Source organism: Pristiophorus japonicus, chromosome 13 (assembly GCF_044704955.1).
Source record: "Pristiophorus japonicus isolate sPriJap1 chromosome 13, sPriJap1.hap1, whole genome shotgun sequence".
NCBI lineage: Eukaryota > Metazoa > Chordata > Chondrichthyes > Pristiophoridae > Pristiophorus > Pristiophorus japonicus.
This window is the reverse complement of record NC_091989.1, coordinates 432,207-449,354: the sequence shown is the minus strand read 5'-3', so window position 1 is coordinate 449,354 and position 17,148 is coordinate 432,207. Positions and strand designations below refer to the sequence as shown.

At 43.7% G+C, this 17,148-nt stretch overlaps 1 protein-coding gene across 1 annotated transcript in view; it reads left to right on the top strand.

The window, feature by feature from the left end:
* Positions 1 to 17,148, top strand: part of pcloa (piccolo presynaptic cytomatrix protein a) — a 677,428-nt gene that overhangs the window by 280,792 nt on the left and 379,488 nt on the right. The window contains exon 3 of the mRNA XM_070898375.1: positions 16,498 to 17,148. Coding sequence (XP_070754476.1) covers positions 16,498 to 17,148 — 651 coding nt within the window. The remainder of the gene's footprint in view (positions 1 to 16,497) is intronic.

The window sequence follows — 17,148 nt, the reverse complement described above, 5'->3', positions numbered from 1 at the left end:
CCCTCCCCACCCCCGCCCCCCCCTCTCCCCACCCCCGCCATCCCCTCTACCCACCCCCGCCATCCCCTCTCCCCCCCCCCGCCATCCCCTCTCCCCACCCCCGCCCCCCCCTCTCCCCACCCCCGCCATCCCCTCTCCCCCCTCCCCACCCCCGCCCTCCCCTGTCCCGCCATCACCTCTCCCCTCTCCCCACCCCTGTCTCTCCCCTCTCCCCACCCCCGCCCTCCCCTCTCCCCTCTCCCCAACCCCGCCCTCCCCTCTCCCCACCCCCGCCTCTCCCCTCTCCCCACCCCCCCTCCCCTCTCCCCACCCCCGCCCTCCCCTCTCCACACCCCAGCCCTCCCCTCTCCCCTCTTCCCTCTCCCCTCTCCCCTCCCCAATACAGATCTGTGCTGCTGCTTTTTGAAGAAGCGCGCCCTCTTTCTGCAGTGGCGTAACAATCTCACATTAAAACAATACATTTTAGCTTTTCTCTTGTCACCTGTTTTTACCATTTTATTATCTCAGTTTAATGAAAAAGCCTGATGAAGTAGGGTATGTTACAGAAATTTAATTCACTGAAAACGTTAACACTAATAGTCAGGCCTTGATGTTGTACAATATAGGCCATTCAGCCCCTCTAACATGTTCCTCCGTTCAGTCAGATCATGGCTGGCCTGTAGCTGCCCGCCTTTGATCCATGTCCCCGATACCCAAACCCAACAAAATTCTATCCATCACAGACTTGATCATTCCAGTATACATAGCCTTTTGGGGCGACAGAATTGCAGATCTCCAGTACCCGTTGTGTGAATAACTGCTCCCTGACTTCACTCCTAAGTGGCCTAGCTCTACTTTAAAGTTTGTGCGCCCTTCTTCTGGATTCCCCTACCTGAGGAACTGGTTTCTCTGTCGTGAATCCCTTTATCATTTTAATCGCCTCAAGATCATCCCTCACCCTTGTGAACTGAAGGAGCTCGAAGCCTGTTTGATGCAATGTGTCCTCACAATGTAACCCGTTAAACCTCAGTATAATTCTGGTGAATCTGTTGCTCGCCAATAAACCCTTCCTGCAGGCCAATCCCCAAACCTGAACGCAGTATGCCAAGTGATGACTGGCCAAGCATACCGTCAGCTGTACATCGCTCGAGGAACAGCAGCTCATCGTTCGTTTAGGCATTTTACAGCCTTCTGGACCCAACATCGAGTTCAACAATTTCAGACCATAAGCCCTGCCCATATTTTGTTTCCTGTTTCTCTCCCTTTCCCATGACAGCTGGTGATGATTCTGCCATTCCCATTTTCACCCTCTCTCGACTCATCATCTGTGTCTTAACTTGGCCCATTACCATCTCCTTCTGTCTCACATCATCATTCCTTGTGTCTCTAATCCCTCCTGCCTTCCACCCAATCACAGACCTTCCCTTTTGCTCTTTCCTCCCCTCCCCCCTTTCCCAGCCCCTGCACTTGCTTTAAACCTGTTACATCTCTAAACTTTTTCCAGTTCTGATGAAGGGTCACCAACTTGAAACGTTAACTCTGTTTCTCTCTCCACAGATGCTGCCTGACCCACTGAGTATTTCCAGCATTTTCTGTTTTTATTTTATGTAGCATAACTTCCTTCATTTTATATTCCAGCCCCCTTGAGATAAAGGTCACCATTTCATTAGCCTTTGTGTAGCTTTTAGTGATTTCTGTACATGGACCCGCAGCTCCTTTCGCTCCTCCACAGTTCCTCGTCTCCTGCTGTTTAGCAAATATTTTGATTCTCCTTTCTTGGGTCCGAAGTGGATGACCTCACACTTCCTCACATTGAAGTGTATCAGTTTTTCCCACTCACTCAGTCTGTTTATGTTCCTTTGTAACTTCCTGCTCCCATTCACACAGCTTACTGTGCCTCTGAATTTGCTGTCATCTGCAAACTTCGTTCTACAACCTTCCTTCATCGTACATACCTTCACCAAGTCATTGATATACATGGTCAAAAGCTGAAGCTCCAGTACTGATCCCTGGGGAACGTCACATGGCCCATCTCACCAATCAGAGCACATTCCCTTTATCCTATCTCCCAAACGTTTACTGACCCATGACACAACGTTACCGCCAATTCCGTGCGCTTTTGCTTTGACTGCAAATCACTTTTGTGGAAACTTATAAAGTGCCTTCTGGAAGTCTATACAGACAATGTCCATAGATGCTCCCCCATTCACCATGTCGGTGACCACATCAAAAAATTCAACTAGATTAATCGTATGTGAGCCACCCTTCACAAATCCATGCTCACTCTCTTCGATTAGCTCTTGTCCAAGTGCTCACTCACTGTCCCTGCCGAGATATTTCAGTAACTTCCCCACAACTGATGTTAAACTGACTGGTCTGTAGTCTTCTGCTTTCTCCCTCCCTTGTTTCTTAAGTAATGGAGTACCATTTGCAATTTTCCAATCCAAAGGCATAAATTGCCAAATCTAGCGAGCTTTGGAAAATTATGACTAATATACTTGCAATTTGCTCATCTATTTATTTTAATTCCCCGAGGTGAAAACCATCAGGCCCTGGAGATTTGTCGACCTTAAGTCCCATTATTTTACCCACTACCACTTTATTTAACTTGCATTAAATGTAATAAGTTCCTCCCTTTGATTATTTTTTTTGTTCCGTGCTTCCCGGCAAATATAGGAGGGAGTCACTTCAGACCTCAAACATATTCCTCGTGTTGGTAATGCACCAGTGGTCATGTCATTGGCGAGTAAGGGAGAAGAGAACATAACATAATGAATATATTAATCATAAAATTACCCAATATTTTGGACTAAAATGGCAGTTTCGCTGAAAATGCCCCAAAGGATACATGGCATGGGAAACATCTGCTCACCTGAGGCTGGAGTCGAAATGCATTCTTTGGGTATAGTGACCGGCTAGGATAAACCTGACACATGGTTGCATCAAAGGTGGATTATCGTGAGCTCCATAACATTCCTTTCTACAGAAGAATACCGATTAGCGAGTTCTGAATCAGCTGACTGCTCAAGTGTAAAGGTGCAACCTGTTCAGTTTGGGATCGAGACTTGGCCAAGGTTACAGCTTCTGACTGCCGCCTAGTCCACCCACATGTGTCTGGGCAGCAGAACATCTGCGGTGAAACCTTACCGTCAAATAATAACTTGCCAACGCTGCCTGGCTCAGCTTTCCCAACAGCAACTTACATTTATAAAGTGCCTGTAATGGAGATAAACATCCCTCGGCACTTCATAGAGACCCAATCCAAAATAACCAACGCCCAGCCCAAGATGGAGATATTAGCAGGACTGACCAAAAGCGTGTTCCCTTTTCTGCCATTGTTCATCTCGGCAACAAAAGAAACTCATGAATCCAGTGATTCAGTAACAATGCGAAATCACAGCTTTTGCTCTGAGTTTCGCAACATGTGTTAAAGTATCAACCATAAAACACTTTGCTAAATTGTAAAAGCTCGTGTAAATCAGGAAAAGAAGCCTTTCAATTGTAGCTACACAGTGTGCCTTCTCGTTAAATGGCGTTATACAGATCAGATCTGTCAAAAATCATTAAAGGGACTTGCTGAAAGAATTGGTCATAGAAACATAGAAAATAGGTGCAGGAGTAGGCCATTCGGCCCTTCGAGCCTGCACCGCCATTCAATGAGTTCATGCAACTTCAGTACCCCATTCCTGCTTTCTCGCCATACCCCTTGATCCCCTTAGTAGTAAGGACTACATCTAACTCCTTTATGAATATATTTAGTGAATTGGCCTCAACAACTTTCTGTGGTAGAGAATTCCACAGGTTCACGACTCTCTGGGTGAAGAAGTTTCTCCTCATCTCGGTCCTAAATGGCTTACCTCTTATCCTTAGACTTTGGGAACTGTTACTACATTTAAAACAAGTAACTTCAAAATTGAATTAAACCAATCTGTTTTTGATGTGTGAGGTTGTGAATAAAATTGATTTGATTTTACATTCATTTCCCATTTTTCACCATTCCCCAGCCTTGCCACGTCAGATATTATCCACAGATCACCTGAACACTGCACTAAAGTATTTTTTATATCCGGCTATTTAACTCAACGTAGTGTGTCTAGTTTTAGGCACTAAGAGAATTGAGAGATATGGGGATAGGGCAGGAATGTGGAGTTTAGGTAGAAGAAAGAAAGACTTGTATGTATACTTGTGTATATATATATTGCCTTTCACAACCTCACAGCCAGTGAAGTATTTTGGAGTGTAGTCACTGTTGTAATGTAGGAAACACATCAGCCAATTTGCGCACAGCAAGTATTATATTTCCTGGTCTCCTATGATCTACAAACTATAAAATGATGCCGTGTATACCCAACACTAGTTCATGAATATATATCAAAAAGAACAGGTACTGTATTAGCATGGAAAGAGAATTAACTAACTAACAGAAAACAGAGAGTCGGGATAAATGGTTCATTCTCGGGTTGGCAATCAATAACTAGTGGGGTGCCGCAGGGATCGGTGCTGGGGCCTCAACTATTTACAATCTATATTAATGACTTGGATGAAGGGACCGAGTGTAATGTAGCCAAGTTTGCTGATGATACAAAGATGGATGGGAAAGTAAATTGTGAGGAGGACACAAAAAATCTGCAAAGGGATATAGACAGGCTAAGTGAGTGGGCAAAAATTTGGCAGATCGAGTATAATGTATGAAAGTGTGAGGTTATTCACATGCAGGAAAAATAAAAAAACAAATTATTATTTAAATGGATAGAAATTACAAAATGCTGCAGTACAGAGAGACCTGGGGGTCCTTGTGCATGAAACACAAAACGTTAGTATGCAGGTACAGCAAGTGATCAGGAAGGCAAATGGAATGTTGGCCTTTATTGCAAGGGGGATAGAGTATAAAAGCAGAGAAGTCCTGCTACAACTGTACAGGTATTGGTGAGGCCACACCTGGAGTACTGCTTACAATTTGGGTTTCCTTATTTAAAGAGGGATATACTTGCAATGGAGGCTGTTCAGAGAAGGTTCACTAGGTTGATTCCGGAGATGGGGGGGTTGACTTATGAAGAAAGGTTGAGGAAGTTGGGCCTATACACATTGAAGTTTAGAAGAATGAGAGGTGATCTTATTGATAATGAGGGGACTCAACAAGGTAAATGCAGAGAGGATGTAGGGGAATCTAGAATCTATATGGCATAGTTTCAGAATAAGGCGGTGCCTATTTAGAACTGAGATGAGGAGGAATTTCTTCTCTCAGAGGGTTGTAAATCTGCGGAATTCTCTGCTCCAGAGAACTGTGGAGGCTGAGCCATTGAATATATTTAAGGTGGAGATAGACAGATTTTTGAACGATAAGGGAGTAAAGGGTTATGGGGAGTGGGCAGGGAAATGGAGCTGAGTCCATGATCAGATCAGCCATAAGGGGCCAAATGGCCTACCCCTGCTCCTAATTCCTATGTTCTTATCTGAAAAACAGCATCTCTGACAGTGCAGCACTCCCTCAGTACTGCGCTGGTGTCAGCCTAGATTTTTGGCTCAAATCTCACAACCTTGTGACTCAGAGGCGAGCACTGTCCTTGGCGCCATGGCTGCCCCGTATAGAATGGCTGTGCAGGCTCGAGGGGTTGTGTGGCCAACTCCTGCTCTAATTTCTTATAGAATCATAGAAACCTACAGCACAGAAGGTTGTGCACAAACCTTTGAAGGTGGCAGGACAGATTAAAAGAGTAAATGGGATCCTGGGCTTTATAAATAGAGGCATAGAGTGCAAAAGTCGGGAGGTTATGCTAAACCTGTACAAAACACTAGTTCGGCCCCAGCTAGAGTTTTGTGTCCAATTCAGGGCACCGTACTTTCGGAAGAATGTGAGGCTTTGGAGAGGATACAGAAAAGATTTACAAGAATAGTTCCAGGGATGAGGGACTTCAGTTACGTGGATAGACTGGAGAAGCTGGGGTTGTTCCCCTTGGAGCAAGGTTGAGAGGAGATTTGATTGAGGTGTTCAATATCATGAGGGGTCTGGACAGAGTAGATCGAGAGAAACTGTTCCCATTGGTGGAAGGGTGGAGAACCAGAGGACACAGAATTAACGTGATTGGCAGAAGAACCAGAGGTGACATGAGGAAAACCTTTTTCCATAATGAGTGGTTAGGATCTGGAACGCACGGCCTGATAGGGCGGTGGATACAGATTCAGTAGCAGCCTTCAACATGGAATTGGATAAATACTTGAAGGAGAATAAATTGCCGGGATATGGGGAGAGTGGGGGAGGGGGACTGACGGGATTGCTGTTCCATAGAACGGGCGCAAACTCGATGGGCCGAATGGCCTCCTCGTGTGCTGCAATGTTCGATGATTCTAAGGAGGCCGTTCAGCCCATCGTGCCTGTGCCGGCGTGTAGAAAGAGTGGTGCTGCTTCCTCCCACTTCCCCGCTTTTTGCCCATAACCCCATGAGTTCCTCATCCTCGGGTACCTGTCCCACTCTTTGTTAAAATCAGCTCCCAGCACCTTTTCAGGTCGAGCGTTCCAGATCCCACAACTCTCTGAGGGAAAATATTTCTCATTTCCTGTCTGGATCTTTTGCCAGTGGTTTTGATTCCATGCTAATATGTCAAACCTTCAGGTGTCAAAGTTCAGGGCATTGCATACTCAGGGGTCGACACTTGACTGAAATGGAACTGATCTGTAAAACTGATAATCAAATACCCCACAGATTAAACAGGAAACAAAATAAGTTTGATTCAGTAACGACCAAAGAGGAATAAGTAAGCAGAAGGAAGCTGAGTAATCAAATTAGTACTTTGAAAAAAACTACATTCACTCAGCAGCAAACTGTCACTCAAAATTACTCTGAATTTCTTGGTGGTCGATGGAGGTTTACAGTGCAGAGGGCTACTTGGCCCAGCGGGTATGTGCTGGCTCCTGGCTCGGGCAATCCTAAAGCTTTCCCACTGCTCCTCCTTCTCCAGCCCCATATCTTTTTCTGCTTTAGGTATTCACCTGTTCTTCCCTTACAATTTACCATGGTCTCTGTCTGAACTACTCCCTGTAACAAATTATTCCATGCTCTAATAAATCTTCTTGTAGAAATTTCCCCTAAAATCTCTCCTCCGTGACCATTTTAAATTGATGATCCCTTGTCACTGACTCTCCAACCATTTAAAAAATTTGTTCCTGGAATGTGGGCATCGCTGGCAAGTCTGGCATTTATTGCCCATCTCTAATTGCCCTTTGAGAAGGTGGTGGTGAGCCGCCTTCTTGAACCGCTGCAGTCCGTGTGGTGAAGGTGCTCCCACAGTGCTGTTAGGGAAGGAGTTCCAGGATTGTGACCCAGCGATGATGAAGGAACGGCCGATATATTTCCAAGTCAGGATGGTGTGTGACTCGGAGGGGAACGTGGAGGTGGTGGTGTTCCCATGCGCCTGCTGCCCTTGTCCTTCTAGGGGGTAGAGGTCGTGGGTTTGGGAGGTGCTGCCGAAGAAGCCTTGGCGAGTTGCTGCAGTGCATCTTGTAGATGGTACACACTGCAGCCACGGTGCGCCGGTGGTGGAGGGAGTGAATATTGAAGATGGTGGATGGGGTGCCGATCAAATGGGCTGCTTTGTCCTGGATGGTGTCGAGCTTCTTGAGTGTTGTTGGAGCTGCACTCATCCAGGCAAGTGGAGAGTATTCCATCACACTCCTGATGTGTGTCTTGTAGATGGTGGAAAGGTTTTGGTGAGTCAGGAGGTGAGATACTCGCCGTAGAATGTCCAGCCTCTGACCTGCTCTTGTTGCCATAGTATTTATGTGGCTGTTCCAATTAAGTTTCTGGTCAATGGTTACCCCCAGGATGTTGATGGTGGGGGATTCGGCGATGGTAATGTCAAGGGGTGGTAGTTAGACTCTCGCTTGTTGGAGATAGTCATTGCCTGGCACTTGTTTGGCGTGAATGTTACTTGCCACTTATTAACCCAAGCCTGAATGTTGTCCAGGTCTTGCTGCATGTGGCCATGGACAGCTCCATTTTCTGAGCAGTTACGAATGGCACTGAACATTGTGCAATCATCAGCGAACATCCCCACTTCTGACCTGAGCAAATACTCTTCCTCTCTTCATCCTACAAAACTCATCAATTTTAAAAACCTCTATTAGATCTTCTCTTAATCTTCTGTAGTGGAAATAGTCCCAGATTTTCCTCACAATTTTAATTTCTTACCCTGGTTATCATCCAGGTGAATCTACACTTTATATTGCCAAAGCATGACTGTCCTTTCTAATGGGACTGTAACTGTGGCCTAACCGTTGCCCTGTACAAACTTACTGCATTGTGCACTGCCATTCCACCCATTAACTCTACCCAATCTACTCATTAACTTTACACCAGTTTCCCACTATGGGCCCAGGACCAGGAACTCCTGACTCAGGGAGCCCCTGCCCTAGTGCTCCCCCACCAACCCCCTTAAACCAATGACTGGCACACTTAGGACATGCAGGTAATTCTGACTTAAATCTGAGAACTGGTGTCTGCTCAGTCAGACAAGTATATACAATAAACTATTCCTGACAGAAGTGGTTCCTTTAACAAAGCATGGGTGTGCGCATATATTTTCATAGTTGGCTCATGCCGTGTAGATGAATGAACTATGAATGAAAAAGAAGTGAATTATGGGACATGGGCTCCACGTTCCATATTGTAACAATTAAACCCATCAACAAGCTAAAAGAACTTTGGCCTCTTTTTTCAATAATGAAACTGGCCATGTGTTTAGCATTTAAGGATTATAACATGCTTGAATTTTTGGTATTTGACATGAGAGAGACTGAAGATAAGATTTTTGCAGAATGCAATACCACAGATTATTAAACGCCTCTATTTTCTAGCAGTGCAACAATTTAACAAAGAAACAAATGCTCATTTTGAATCACTCCAGTGAGTCGAGCTATTCCCATTGGTCCAGATCATTCCAACTTAAATTGACTTGAGCACACTAACAGGAAAACCTTTTATAAATGTTGGCAGACTTAACTTTCTGCAGCGAGTCGAATGGGTTGACTATTGCTAAAGATAAAATAGAACTCAGAAATCTGATGTGCAGTTTTTTATAATGGGTTAAATATCTTCCAAATATCTGCTGCAGATATCATAAATATCTGAGATGGCCTTTTGTAAATAACTTGGGGCTGAAGTATCTCCTGCATCGTTTGACCAGAAAAGTCAACGTGAGCACAAAGCCGATAATCGGATTGTTGACAGGAGGATTTTCAGCCCCTTATTCACTGGCCCCTCTTGTGGTGCTGGTATTTACAGGATCTTCCGTCACGCTGTGCACCACGCCACTCCTGCATAATTGAATTCCTCCTTTAGACAGGCCTCGGATTTCAGAAGGAATTGAAGTGTTTCAGTAAATGGCCAGTATTTGAACTGATGATTGTGTTGAAGTTAGAATTTACAGGCAATTGACAATAATGTATTTCAAAGATACAATAACTGTCAGTAGCCATTTGACATGGAACAATACTGAATATCTCTCCAAATATTGCACCTGGTGAAGGCAAATATAACCTGTGAATACCAAATCGTTTGTGCAGCTGCAACCCAGATAATTAACAGTGCTCTTACAACAAGTTTAAATAAATATATAACTAACTAGACTGACCAAATGTACATGATCTAAATAGCACATAATCTCAACTCTCATAATATCCCATCAAGCACTCAATCGTGCAAATTAACTACGGATCTCCCAACAGAGATACACAATCTCAATTTGTTATGGAGAACGTTTATGAATTTGCAATATTTATGTTCTTTCTAATTTCCTGAGTTTACTTAGGGTTTAGTGCACCAAGCCTATGAAAATGTGTGGCTAACTTACTCACAGGCCTCAAGCAATAAACATCTTAGCTTGCACTTGAGGCCATTGACAATGCTCCATGTCTAATGGTACCTCTTTCAGAAGGCACTTGGCTTCCACTTGGCAACTTATCACAGTCTCAGGATAAGGGGTCGGCCATTTAGGACTGAGGAGGAATTTCTTCACTCAGAGGGTGGTGAATCGTTGGAATTCTCTACCCCAGAGGGCTGTGGAGGCTCAGTCATTGAGTATATTCAAGGCTAAGATCGATAGATTTTTGGATATTAAGACAACCAAGGGATATGGGGATCGGGCGAGAAAGTTGAGTTGAGGTTGAAGCAGGCTCGAGGGGCCGAATGGCTGACTCCTGCTCCTATTTCTTATTTTCTTATTTACAAAAGGCCATCTCAGATATTTATGATCTCTGCAGAAATTATTTTAAATAGATATTTAACTGCTTCACAGTGCAGTTTGCCAGATTATTGCTTTGTAGTGAGCCAGAACCATTAAAGTTTATATATGTATTTTGTAAAATTACGAACACGCACAATTTATAATAAAAATGGCATGCATCAGAATTAAATTAAATTGTTCGATTGGGCTGCTCACTCATTTGCTCAATAAGTGTTTGAAATGGTTGTGATTAACAGCAGTACAGCAGAATGTTTCTGTAATACAGGAACTTCACAGACTCAATAATTTGCACCAGGCTGTCTGTTATATTATGAGACAAAGCTAACATCAAATTATTGTGTTTCCTCTCCCGTGTGATAGAAACTTCTTTTTAAAGTGTCATCTCACAAAGTAGACAGTTTGCTGAATTTCAAAGATGGTATCTGACAAATCAAATTCACTGTTTACAGAAAAATCATGTTGGTTTAAAAACTGGAACATTCTGTAAAGAATGCAGTTTTGACGCCTGCAGACACTGAATACAAACACCTAGATGCAATCTCAATCTGTCTGCTAGCATCTTTGATTCAGTATTGTTCAATGTGAAAGATTGTGAACAGGTTTAAAGGTCAGAGACTCCTGATGGTGCAATAACTGAGGAAAAGGCTCTTTGTATAATCTCTAGTGCTGTATCACTGCAACTCGGAATTATTTAACCCGACACATAGCATTGAGTCCCAGTCCCTCACTGCCCCATACCTTGAATAGTGATTAAAGCCATTATTGATGGAAACTCACAACTTGGAGTCCCGATATTATTGTGTGATATTTCCCCTAGTTGGCTATTATGTGTGATATTTTACAGTATAATTCGATATCGTCTAGAAATTACTGCTTTCAATCTTCGTCAACAAACAAATTAAAATTAGTGTGTAACCAGCGATGCTAAAATAACACCATCTTGAAACGTGTTAATATCACATTTCTCTGGTTCCTATGTTAACGTTTATTTTAACTGTGTTAATACCTCATTTAAAATAAGCAGTGGAAACATAGAAAATAGATGCAGGAGTAGGCCATTCGGCCCTTCGAGCCTTCACCACCATTCAATATGATCAGGGCTAATCATACAACTTCAGTACTCCATTCCTGCTTTCTCTCCATATCCCTTGAACCCGTTAGCCGTAAGGGGCACATCTAAATCCCTTTTGATTATATCTAGCGAACTGGCCTCAACAACTTTCCATGGTAGAGAATTCCATAGGTTCACAATTCTCTGAGTGAAGGACTTTCTCCTCATCCCGGTCCTAAATGGCTTACTCCTTATCCTTAGGTGGCAAAAATATGAAGGCAGAATATTATCTGAATGGTGGCAGATTAGGAAAAGGGGAGTTGCAAGGAGACCTGGGTGTCAAGGTACATCAGTCATTGAAAGTTGGCATGCAGGTACAGCAGGCGATGAAGAAGGCAAATGGTATATTGGCCTTCATAGCTATGGGATTTGAGTATAGGAGCAGGGAGGCCTTACTGCAGTTGTACAGAGCCTTGGTGAGGCCTCACCTGGAATATTGTGTTCAGTTTGGTCTCCGAATCTGAGGAAGGACATTCTTGCTATTGAGGGAGTGCAGCGAAGATTCACCAGACTGATTCCCGGGATGACAGGACTGACATATGAGGAGAGACTGGATCGACTGGGCCTGTATTCACTGGAGTTTAGAAGGATAGATTGGATCTCATAGAAACATATAAAATGCTGACGGGACTGGACAGGTTAGATGCAGAAAGAATGTTCCCGATGTTGGGGAAGTCCAGAACCAGTGGACACAGTTTAAGGATAAGGGGTAAGCCATTTAGGACTGAGATGAGGAGAAACTTCTTCATTCCGAGAGTTGTTAACCTGTGGAATTCCCTACCGCAAACAGTTGTTGATGCCAGTCCATTGGATATGTTCAAGAAGGAGTTAGATATGGCTCTTACGGCAAAAGCGATCAAGGGGTATGGAGAGAAAGCAGGAACGTGATATTGAGGTGAATGATCAGCCATGATCTTATTAAATGGTGGTGCAGGCTCGAAGGGCCGATGGCCTACTCCTGCACCTATTTTCTATGTTTCTATGCTTCTAGACTGGTCCTGGACTTCCCCAATATCGGGAGCATTCTTCCTGCATCTGACCTGTCCAGTCCCGTCAGAATTTTATATGTTTCCATGAGATCCCCTCTCATTCTTCTAAATTCCAGTGAATATAAGCCTAGTTGATCCAGTCTTTCTTCAGATGCCAGTCCTGCCATCCCAGGAATCAGTCTGGTGAACCTTCGCTGCACTCCCTCAATAGCAAGAATGTCCTTCCTCAGATTAGGAGACCAAAACTGAACACAATATTCAAGGTGAGGCCTCACCAAGGCCACGTACAACTGCAGTAATACCTCCCTGCTCCTATACTCAAATCCCCTAGCTATGAAGGCCAACATACCATTTGCCTTCTTCACTGCCTGCTGTACCTGCATGCCAACTTTCAATGACTGATGTACCATGACACCCAGGTCTCGTTGCACCTCCCCTTTTCCTAATCTGTCGCCACTCAGATAATATTCTGCCTTCCTGTTTTTACCACCAAAGTGGATAACCTCTCATTTATCTACATTACACTGCATCTGCCATGCATTAGCCCACTTACCTCACCTGTCCAAGGCAACCTGCAGCCTCTTAGCATCCTCCTCACAGCTCACACCGCCACCCAGCTTAGTGTCATCTGCAAACTTGGAGATATTACACTCAATTCTTTCATCTAAATCATTAATGTACAATGTCATACAAACTTAGTAATCATTGATACAGTAATATGACCAACAGTCAAATTCTGACTTATATTCTTGGAAGTTTGCAGTTATTTGTTCTGGGAATGTAACATTCTCACTGAGTGTAAATTCAACAGCATTAACTGACACATCATGTTATACAAATGTCCCATTGTTCTAGAATGTCGATCACCACTACCATGGGTGTTTTCAAAGGTTTTTTTTTGTTAAGTAATGTCATAGAACAATAAAATTATTGTGCCTCAATGCGATGAGTATTCGTAATAAGGTGGACGAATTAACTGCACAGGCAGCTATTAACGAACATGATATAATTAGGATTACGGAGTCATGGCGCCAGGGTGACCAAGGCTGGGAACTCACCATCCAGGGGTATTCAACATTCAGGAAGGATAGACTGAAAGGAAAAGAAGTGGGGTAGCGTTGCTGGTTAAAGAGGAGATTAATGCAATAGTAAGGAAGGACATCAGCTTGGATGATGTGGAATCGGTATGGGTGGAGCTACGGAATACCAAAGGGCAGAAAACGCTAGTGGGAGTTGTGTACAGACCAGCAAACAGTAGTCGTGAAGTTGGGGACAACATCAAACAAGAAATTAGGGATGCATGCAATAAAGGTAAAGCAGTTATCATGGGCAACTTTAATCTACATATAGATTGGGCTAACCAAACTGGTAGCTGTACGGTGGAGGAGGATTTCCTGGAGTGTATTAGGGATGGTTTTCTTGACCAATATGTCAAGGAACCAACTAGAGGGCTGGCCATCCTAGATTAAGTGATGTGTAACGAGAAAGGTCTAATTAGCAATCTTGTTGTGCAAGGCCCCTTGGGGAAGAGTGACCATAATATGGTAGAATTCTTTATTAAGGTGGAGAGTGACACAGTTAATTCAGAGACTAGGGTCCTGAACTTAAGGAAAGGTAACTTTGACGGTATGAGACGTGAATTGGCTAGAATAGACTGGAAAATGATACTTAAAGAGTTAGCGGTGGATAGGCAATGGCAAACATTTAAAGAGCGCATGGATGAACTTCAACAATTGTACATCCCTGTCTGGAGTAAAAATAAAACGGGAAAGGTGGCTCAACCGTGGCTAACAAGTGAAATTAGGGATAGTGATAAATCCAAGGAAGAAGCATATAAATTGGCCAGAAAAAGCAGCAAACCTGAGGACTTGGAGAAATTTAGAATTCAGCAGAGGACGACAAAGGGTTTAATTAGGAGGGGAAAAATAGAGTATGAGAGGAAGCTTGCTGGGAACATAAAAACTGACTGCAAAAGCTTCTGCAGATATGTGAAGAGAAAGAGATTAATGAAGACAAACATAGGTCCCTTGCAGTCAGAATCAGGTGAATTTATAATGGGGAACAAAGAAATGGCAGACCAATTGAACAAATACTTTGGTTCTGTCTTCAGGAAGGAAGACACAAATAACGTTCCAGAAATACTAGGGGACCAAGGGTCTAGCGAGAAGGAGGAACTGAAGGAAATCCTTATTAGTGAGGAAATTGTATTAGGGAAATTGATGGGATTGAAGGCCGATAAATACCCAGGGACTGATAGCCTGCATCCAAGAGTACTAAAGGAAGTGGCCCTAGAAATAGTGGATGCATTGGTGATCATTTTCCAACAGTCTATCGACTCTGGATCAGTTCCTATGGGGTAGCTAATGTAACACCACTTTTTAAAAAAGGAGAGAGAGAGAAAACAGGGAATTATAGACCGGTTAGCCTGACATCAGTAGTGGGGAAAATGTTGGAATTAATTATTAAATTTGAAATAGCAGCGCATTTGGAAAGCAGTGACAGGATCGGTCCAAGTCAGCATGGATTTATGAAAGGGAAATCATGCTTGACAAAACTTCCAGAATTTTTTGAGGATGTAACTAGTAGAGTGGACAAGGGAGAACCAGTGGATGTGGTGTATTTGGACTTTCAAAAGGCTTTTGACAAGGTCCCGCACAAGAGATTGGTGCGCAAAATTAAAGCACATGATATTGGGGTAATGTATTGACGTAGATAGAGAACTGGTTGGCAGACAGGAAGCAGAGAGTCGGGATAAACGGGTCCTTTTCAGAATGGCAGGCAGTGACTAGTGGGGTGCCGCAGGGCTCAGTGCTGGGATCCCAGCTATTTACAATATACATTAATGATTTAGATGAAGGAACTGAATGTAATATCTCCAAGTTTGCAGATGACCCTAAGCTGGGTAGCGGTGTGAGCTGTGAGGAGGATGCTAAGAGGCTGCAGGGTGACTTGGACAGGTTAGGTGAGTGGGCAAATGCATGGCAGATGCAGAAGAATGTGGACAAATGTGAGGTTATCCACTTTGGTGGCGAAAACACAAAGGCAGAATATTATCTGAATGGCGGCAGATTAGGAAAAGGGGAGCTGCAACGAGACCTGGGTGTCATCAGTCTTTGAAGGTTGGAATGCAGGTGCAGGAGGTGGTCAAGAAGGCAAATGGTATGTTGGCCTTCATAGCAAGGGGATTTGAGTTTGGGAGCAGGGAGGCCTTGCTGCAGCTGTACAGGGCCTTAGTGAGGCCTCACCTGGAATACTGTGTTCAGTTTTGGTTGTCTAATCTGAGGAAGGACATTCTTGCTATTGAGGGAGTGCAGCAAAGGTTCACCAGACTGATTCCCGGGATGGCAGGACTGACATATGAGGAAAGACTGGATTGACTGGGCCTGTATTCACTGGAGTTTAGAAGAATGTGAGGGGATCTCATGGAAACATATAAAATTCTGACGGGATTGGACAGGTTAGATGCAGGAAGAATGTTCCCAATGTTGGGGGAGTCCAGAACCAGGAGTCACAGTCTAAGGATAAGGGGTAAGCCATTTAAGACTGAGATGTGGAGAAACTTCTTCACTCAGAGAGTTGTTAACCTGTGGAATTCCCTGCCGCAGAGAGTTGTTGATGCCAGTTCATTAGATATATTCAAGAGGGAGTTGGATATGGCGCTTATGGCTAAAGGGATCAAGGGGTATGGAGAGAAAGCAGGAAAGGGGTACTGAGGGAATGATCAGCCATGATCTTATTGAATGGCGGTGCAGGCTCGATGGGCCGAATGACCTACTCCTGCACCTATTTTCTATGTTTCTATGTTTTCTATGTTTCTATTTATATTTATTTGGAAAACTGTATTTAAGAAATGCTAAAAAGACAAGCAGCATTTTTTTGGTGATTGAAAGTGGAACATTTGATTGGAATATTTTATTGCTCTGTGGAAAAGTTTCCATCCAATAGTATGGAAGGAAAATTTACTTCATGAATCCATCAAGCAGAAATGTATTTGCCCATTTTTGATTAGTGCACTATAATATGATGAAAGCAGGATGGAAATGATAACCATGTCGCTGTATTTTCATCTTTTTGTGTTCTTCGCAAAATAAAGCAATAAAACAAGGCAAACATTGACCAAAAGTGAGTAGATAAAAAGACTATGGAGTTATTTACTGAAACCGTGTTTGTGTATTCTAGGTCCAGGAATGGCTGTGCTTGACTTGTCAAACTCAACGGGCACTAAGTGGACAACTGGGAGACCCTGGAAAAATGCCACTTTCGCTTCCAACCGCATCAAAACCACCACCAAAGCAGACTGTTTCTGGGCAGCCTGGGCCTAAACCACAGCAATCTCAGAAAGGCCCACCTACTGCCAGTGCACCTTCTAAACCGTCAGCCGAACCAACCATTGCTCAGCCAAAGGAAACTCAACAACAAAAGCTCAGACCCCTGACAACTGCTTCCACAGAGGCACAGAAGAAAGAAATAGTTTCTGAAGTTCCTGCCAAACCTACAGAAACCTCGCCTGCAGTCAAACCGGACAAACCTTTGGATCCGGAATTAAACATCACTAAAAAAGTAATCGAAGAAAAACCTCCATCAGGTGAGAAGATGGAGGTTCTGTCTGCGCCTGTGCAAAGGGAAGATAAGCAATCAGAAAAAACCACTGCGCCAAAAGATATGGGGCCAATCGTCAATAAAGAGCAGGCTGAAATAGCGAGAGCGAAACAGGAAGGAGCCATGCCTGGTACAGACCTTCCCAAGCTTCCCCCTGAAGCCCTGAAGGTGCAAAGTGAACAGCTGAATAAACAGGATTTACTCGAGACTACAAAAGACAAAGTTTCAATG